Below are 7704 nucleotides of genomic sequence, written 5' to 3' on the forward strand. Positions count from 1 at the left end.
GGCTAAAGGGGGAATCTACTCAAGGTCCAATCTCTAAATCTAAATTATCTCCCCTCCGGCCTCTTTGATGAAAAATGGGAGCAGGGAGAGAGAGAGAGAGGAGGGGGGGGAGTATGTGCAAGTTTTAAATGTGTGTTCATCAGGTCCTGTCCAGGCCATTGACAAGCTGATCAATGTTTAGTAATAAGGCTGAATGTGGAATGAGGCTGGGTGGGGGGGGCACTCTGGGTCCGGTAGAGGAATGGAAAGAGATATCAATTAAAAGGAGGGAACTGAGTCCTGGCCCGAGGAGCTGAGACGGCAAAATACCCCAACTCTGGTTCATTAACTAAACTGTGTGCTGAATGCAAAGAAACCGTCACCCCCCCCCCCCCACACTTTCAACCCGCCCCCGTCTGTGAAGGGCCGGCGTACTCGATGGGAGATGAGGGAGGCGCTGTAGCAGGTAGGAAAACGCCTGTGAAAGTTCACATTAAGAAAAGCCTGTGAGGTTCCTGGCGCTCGATGTGATGAAGCGAAAACACGCCGCGGGCACGCGGGTCAGAAATGCAAAGCAGGACGCGCACACGTCACCGAGTTGTGGTGCGAGACATTTGCATCCAATGTGCATTCAGTGTAAATTGGGAGGAAGAGTTGGGGGAAGGTAAATGGGTCCCAGTTTTTAATCTGCAGAAAACGTGAAAACAAGCAGAAAATGATGAGTTTGATGTGGATTTGTGGCATTTCTTCATACCTCTGCTGCTACACATCTCTAATGGGAACAATGCGCTTTTTGTAATACCAATGTTCGGTGCTCAGTTTCAAGATAACTGTTTTTCAAGATAATAGCGCCTTTTTACTTTCATCATGTTAAGTTCCTCCTATGATTTACAACTTGCTTTTTAAACAAAGTGTACATTGCTGCACTGAACTTAACGCATTACTTGAAATGCTTAGGTATTCTTTTAGTACTTCATGTCGGGTCATGAAAGCATGATTTGGTCTTAGGTTTGCAAACTTGCAATTGAGAGAAAAGAAAGTAAACAACCATAGAAGTCTATGAGAAAATGACTCTTACTTACTTACTTTTCTCTTGACTTATTCCCCAGTAAACATCGTAAACATGAGTTTATGGTCTCAATCTCTCGTTTAAATTCTTCTTCAATGCAGCATGATGTTCATTTAGTAAATTATGCTCCAGTTTGACTCAAACAGACTTTAAAGCAGGGAATGCTTTAGGGCGGGACTACACGATGATTGACAGGTCTCTATCATCGTGTAGTCCCGATATAGCCCCTAATATAGTAACTTTTTTCATTGGTTGCAAAAAAACAACAACACAGCGTCCGGCATAATCCAAGATGGTGGCTATGAAATAGGTGAACTCGAGGCCTGATTAGTGATGTCACCATAAGGACGCCCACTCATCAACAGTCCATTGATTTCCCATCATGCATCACAATCTATTACACTGTCTTTTTTGTAATTTGTTCAAACTCTCAAACGACTGGTTATTAACAGCTTGAGCATTAAAGGGTTATCGTTCGGATCATTAAAGATATAAAAAAAATCTCTAAAACGGCCATCCTCGCACGTCTTCAAAGTTTAACTCAATTGAAGGTAGTTTGTTCATCACTTGGTACCAATAATCGCACAGAAATAGAAGTTTCTATTGAGACAAAGCCCAAACGTGCTGCTATTACTGGTGAGCCCAGAATTCACCTTGTTGATGATGCATCAGGCGTCCCACAGCCAAATACCTCTGGAATCCAACTTCCTCTCTACTGACCCATCCACTACACCCCTCACAAACCTCACGTGTCCTCCGTCGTTTTTGACTATTCCTCTCTAGTGTCTTTATTTGTTAAAAAAAGAGAAGGTTTCCCATCAGGGTGAGCTTGACCGCTGGATGCGCATTTTGAAAAGGCATCTCTATGAGTAGATGTTGCTTCCAGCACAATGGAAGTATGGAACATCAGGTCTAGTTTGTGGCTGCCGGCCAAAGAGCTCCACTCACGATGAGGCAGCAACGAAAACAAAAACACATATTTGAATTCTGAGAGTAAAAAAAAGAAAAGCATGTTTGGCTTGTTGTTGACAGCGTTCAGCTCGAAGTACGACCGGTGCGACTGGCATAAACTCCACACGCTTCCACACCAGAGTGTGTGTGTGTGTGTGTGTGTGCGTGGACAAATGTAGCACCATGTAAATGCCACATGTCGGCGGCCTGAGTCTCTCCTTACATGCCTGTTGACGCTCAGGAGGAGCACGTGGTGAACGCTAGTGGTCGCTGTTTGCCCCCCCCCTTTTCCCACCCTCCACAAAACCCTGTACGGATTCGCTGTGACTTGATTCAATCCCGTGCGGGTTGACGTGCACGTGAGCATCAACGCTCGAGACAACTTTCACAGGAATTCCGCTGGATCCCCCCCCCCCTGTGGGGCCTTCTAAAGGGACCTCTGGTCTCCGTGCACGTCGCAAAGCAATAAAAATGCAAATTCCAACGTTATCAAAATCCACAGCATGTTACACACACATCATCATTACGGGAAGTCCATCTCATGCCTCTGCTTACCTGAAAAACACAACCGTTTCCCACAAATAGATCCACAGCGCGTTTAGTCGGCACATTTTTGCCAGTCTCATTTTGTTTGGAGGGGACGTGGGGGTTATGGGGGGAGGGGGGGTGCAGGTGTTGCTGAAAAAGAGGGGAGGGGGGTCACGCTTGAGAGGATGAATCCCTCTCCAAAAAAACCCCCCAAAAAATCCTTTAGTGTTGGAAAAGGAGAAGGAAGAGGAGGAGAGGGGAGGGGGGGTTGTGGTTGTGGTTTATGACCTCCAAGGTGAGCCGGAAAATGTTTGTGTGTGTGAGTGTGTGTGTGTGTGTTTCAAATCCCAGAGTCGCCGGTGCTGAGCCGCGGGATGCTCATGACCTCACCGGCCATGAAATCATGCTCGTGTCCGCTTCTTCGCGCCTCCAGCCGCCGCCAACGTGAAGCCGGCGGGAGAAAAAAAAAGAAAAGAGAAAAATCTTCGAAATCCAACCCCAGAGATTGTGTTCAGGACCACGGACAGAGGCAGCCGCTCACAGGCTGCTGCTAATTGAGACGCAATTAAAACCAATTACTCTTAAGTCCAGTCTGTGCGACCCACAGCGGTTACAGAGGAAATAAGACATATTCCTTCAGCAGGCGGAGAGAAGAGCGGCCGAAAGAGAAAAAGAATCACGGGCTGCTGCTGCTGCTGTCTCGGCCAGCCAAGCTGTGCACGCGTTATATTCCACACAGCGGGGAGCTTTTTCTCAGATCTGCAGGTGTGTCTCTCGCGCGCATCCCACAGGCTGCCGGAGCGTGGCTCTGGATCCGCGCGTATCGGCCGCCGTTGCGCGAGTCCCGCCGCTCGGAGAGGCAGGTGTGCCTCCTTTTCCTCTTCTCCCTCTCCTCCTTCTTTACCCCTTCCCGCTGCTGCTCGCTCTCCTCCTCGCAAGTGTCTCCCTGGGGCGAGTAGTAGTAGTAGTAGTAGTAGTAGAAGTAGTGGTGGTACTTGGCGCTGAGGCAGCACGGCTCAGCTACTCCCATTGTCTGCTGGTGCTCAAGTTGGAGACGCACCGGCGGCCGCTGCTGCGCTGCGCACCCGCTCCCATCCGGGCACCGCTTCCGTTGGAAAAGGGAACAACAGAAAATAGAAAGGAAGGAAAAGAAGGATCGTGTGCGGACCCTCTCCTCCGGGGGACGAGTGACAGTGTTATAAAAACGTAGCGAGCTGCGTGTCGGACCGACGTGGACCGTCTTCCATGGCAGGAGCGCGGCAGTGACACTGGACCCTTACACCGTCGCACGCACGCACGCACGCACGCTCGCACGCACGCACTCTCACGCGCGGAGGTTCGCCGTAGACGGAGCAGCGAGCCTCGGTGATGCTCCGACACTGAGTTTTCTTGCTGCAGTCATTTAGCAAACTCCGAAAAAACGCACCTCGCAGCCGACAGGACACGCCCACCTGGACGCTGCCATTGGCCAGCGCGGCCACCAGAGCGCGTCGCCGATTGGCCGGCGGAGGTGTCACTGGCCGAACGCGAGCTCTGCCTCTCACGCGTCGATCCCCTCGGGAGAAAAGACAGTAATGCGAAGTTATTGTTGAGTTTACACCGACTGCACAGACACGTCGTGTTCTCAGAGAGAGATTTGATATAAAAGGGATTGTCTTATGCTCAGAGAAAGGAGGGTTTGTTTTCTCTGGGGAAGAAGGTAGGATCAATAGGGGATTAAAGAGAGCAGAAGAAAACCCACTGAAGTTATATTAGAAATTAATTGCTTGAAACTTATCAAAAATAAAGAAAAAATAAGTAATATAAAATAACGTGGGATATTAAAAGTTCAATTTGTAGTTTTATTTTGAGCTATGGAGTAAAATTGTTGTTCCTTTTGATTCCATCTGAGTCAGCGGGAAAAAAAAACTGAAACAGAAAAGCTTCTTGCTTTTCAACGGGACACTTTTATTTTATATAATTCAGTGTGTAGAGCAAAGTGGAATTCCAGGAAAGATGAATATTTAAACCTTCACACGGCCATTATAGCTCTTTATGTAAATTCAGGCTAAAGTGCTGTGGTGATTATTTATAGTGGCAACAGGTGGGCTTCAGTCATCGCTTGGAGTGGTGCCCCCCTCCCCCAGTAGGAAGGGGTAAACCCTGTTTACCTGATTACTGCGGGTGGGGCGACTCCAACCAACAGCTGCAAGGCCTGAAGGTGATGGTTCAATTCCCTGAAGTGGGGAAAAACTCCCAACATGCAACGTGAGCGAGCGTCATCCCCGTGTTGTGCCTGAGCCCCTTCGGGCAGACGGGGCTCGGGGAGGTTACGTCCCAGCTGGAGGCGGACATGAATCCCCTCTGAGCAGTCGCCTTTCCGTGTCGTAGGGGGGGGGGGGGACGAGAGTCAATAGTGTTTAAAATGCATCTCCAGCCTTTCGGATGGCAGACGGTGGTTTGTCAGCCTGAGCTACACGACACAAGGCAACGTGCTGTAGAGAGTGAGGGGAGATTAGCTTAGCCTTCTGCTAACCTCGTCAGTCACGGCTGCTGGTGGCAGAGCTGGAGAGAAAAGACGTGTGTCTTTTGTTGCTTTGTTTTGTGTGCAGCGGTTGACAGTGCTGCAATAGAAGCACTTACTGCAGGAGAATGGAGGCATCCAAAGACTTACACGCCCCCCCGTTAGACTCCACCTGTCACGCTTGGCCACTCGATCCAGTGTGAAAGCATCTGGTCTTTGAGTCAGTCAGCTCTCGTTGCTCAAAATGTAGTTTCACAGAGGGCAACAGCCCATAATACTCGGACCTCTTCAGCAATTTTTATGGCCTTTTCTACCATTTTGGGCTCTTTTCTACGAGAGGGGAACAAAGAGCGTCATAGTTTGAAGCACATTGCTGACCAAGCTGCATTATGTGAAGCATTTGAGTGATGACGTGTATATATGGGCTGCTGACTCACCTTTTCACCATTTCTTATTAACAAACTGTATTTCTGTAATCAAGCCCATTGATTTCTTAATTGAGCATCTTAGAGCGTGGGTGCACGATACCATCGGTCTCTGATAGTTTTCAATGGGAAGCTTTGTAGATGTCCGGAAGGGCGTTTCGTTCCCTTTGCTCTCCTGGAACTGAGATCAGTTTTAGAAATTTGCCGTCACATTTTATTCGTCATCAGATGTCTCATGAGATGAGAAATGAATGAAAGCACGAAGGTAAAATGGTACGATAGAAGGACAATCCACTAAGTGCGGATGGGATCGGGGGTGTAGGTCAAACGAAGATGACTCTCAGTAAGGAGCGCGCTGTACGTGTCCTGTGCAAAAGCAAAATTAACGTTGACCTGTTACGTTGAAAGTTGGTACGAATGCTACGAAGGCTAGATCGTTTGAAAACGATAGAAGGCATCTTGTGGTCAGAGCTAAAAGAGCCCTGCAGCATAATGTTTAAACTGATCTCCTGGAGAGGTGAGTACCTCTGGTTGAGTCCAGAGAACAATATGTAAGTCTCTCCGTGCGGAAGGTTCACAGTCGACTGCTCCGATCGAGTCCAGGAGGCCGAGAGCAGCAGCGCGATACTTCTGTTCCGTACCTGCTCTGTGTTTATTTCCTCTCTTTCTTTATGTTCATCGCGTGAATCTCCTTCCGCTCCGTGGAATCATCTCATGCACACAAGCGGGTCGTGGCTCATCGCTTCAACGGTTCGGTCCGCCGCGTGCGCTCCGGGGGAGGACGGCGTTCAGCAGCAGGCCCTGGTAACATTTATCCATCACTAAAGGTCATCACGTCGTCTCGCAGCGGCGTCAGAGGAGGACACGAGGAGAGGACTGAACTTGAGCATTTTTCATATCGGAGCAGATAATCGATGGCTGCTGGCAGGAGGCACCGCTGTCGCCGTCGCAACGGGGCGGTGGGTATCTGAAATGGATCCGAGGTAGTGAGATGATATAACTGGAAGCACAACGACCACACCTCTCTTTCTAGCATCTCTCCGTCGCACAGTTTTCTGTTCTCCATCTCTACCGGTTCAGCCACTGATCCCACCCCAAGCTGTGGCCCAGGGGGAGCAGCTACGCTCTGTGTGCAGAGGGGCTTCTCGCACAGGGTCACGGCCGGCGTAAATAATAGAGTTAATGAAGGCTGAATTCCATTTAGCTTAGCGGTACGACGCTGGCTGATGCCTTACCGGGACACTTGAAAAGAGCAGAACCGTTGCTAATCGTATCAGTAACACCTGTGCTTTTCCTGCTCTAAGTCAGCCTGTGAAGAAAAGGCCTGTGAGAGTGAGGGTTAAGTCCTCCTGAAACATGTTCAACAAAACGTAGGAAAGAGAGAGAAATGACGACCGTGTTCTGTCTGCACGGGGGGGGGGGGGGGGAGGGGGGTATATGGCATTGTTCTGATGACCCGTTATTTCTCAGTGCAAATAGAGCATTTCACAGTTGGCAACACCCCAGTTGCGTTGCTGTTTATTTCTCTATGCAGTGGATGTGGGTGAAATGAGCTGACAGGAAGTAACGGCGGGCCCCCTGCTGGTACCCGGCAGTAAAGAAACGTCCCTTCGGATTGAAAAGCCGACGGTTATGTTGAGAACTGATGCACGTTGCTGTGATGGCCCAGGACATAAAACACGGCTAATCATCATTCTCGTGCAAAATGTAAGCATCACCTGCCCGACTCCTACTTACCCAAAGACAATTCTTTACATGGCCAATGGAAATTCCTAGTTCCTTTGAGCGTGTGTGTGTGTTTGTGTCCATCTTTTAGGGGAGGCTTTTTGGAAGCACGGTGGTCGTAAAACCTCCTCGGGTTGAACTAAGCAGTGTTTTCCTCACTGAACATTCGAGGATCCGCTCGGCGCTCCTCATTAAACGCCGCTGCTCTCTTTCCTCGCGGTCAGCGACAGTCTGAGCTGCTTTTATTTATTCAGCAATTCAGTTTTTGTCTGAACACTCACAACACGGGGCCTCCTCCAGCTTTCCCTTTTACGAATGTCCCAATTACTTTAAGCTCCTATGAGGTAATTGTTCAAAGAGAGAACCGCCCTAAAATTAGCACTTTAATAAGCAGCCATCAGCGCACCCAGTTGATTGTGTTAATAGAGTTATTTGACTTCCTGGGGATAATTGGCTAAATACATATACATTAAAAGGCTGGAGATGCATTTGCAGATAGACGGAAACACATTTGTTTGCGTTCT

At 48.9% G+C, this 7704-nt stretch overlaps 1 protein-coding gene across 1 annotated transcript in view; it reads right to left on the reverse strand.

Annotated features, from left to right (window-relative positions):
• glra1 (glycine receptor, alpha 1) overlaps positions 1-3954 on the reverse strand; it is a 65938-nt gene extending 61984 nt beyond the window's left edge. The window contains exon 1 of the mRNA XM_040174385.2: positions 2555-3954. Within this exon, the coding sequence (XP_040030319.1) occupies positions 2555-2625 (71 nt within the window). The 5' untranslated portion in view covers positions 2626-3954. The remainder of the gene's footprint in view (positions 1-2554) is intronic.
• Between the last annotated feature and the right edge of the window lie 3750 nt (positions 3955-7704).

Source organism: Gasterosteus aculeatus, chromosome 4 (genome assembly GCF_964276395.1).
Source record: "Gasterosteus aculeatus chromosome 4, fGasAcu3.hap1.1, whole genome shotgun sequence".
NCBI lineage: Eukaryota > Metazoa > Chordata > Actinopteri > Perciformes > Gasterosteidae > Gasterosteus > Gasterosteus aculeatus.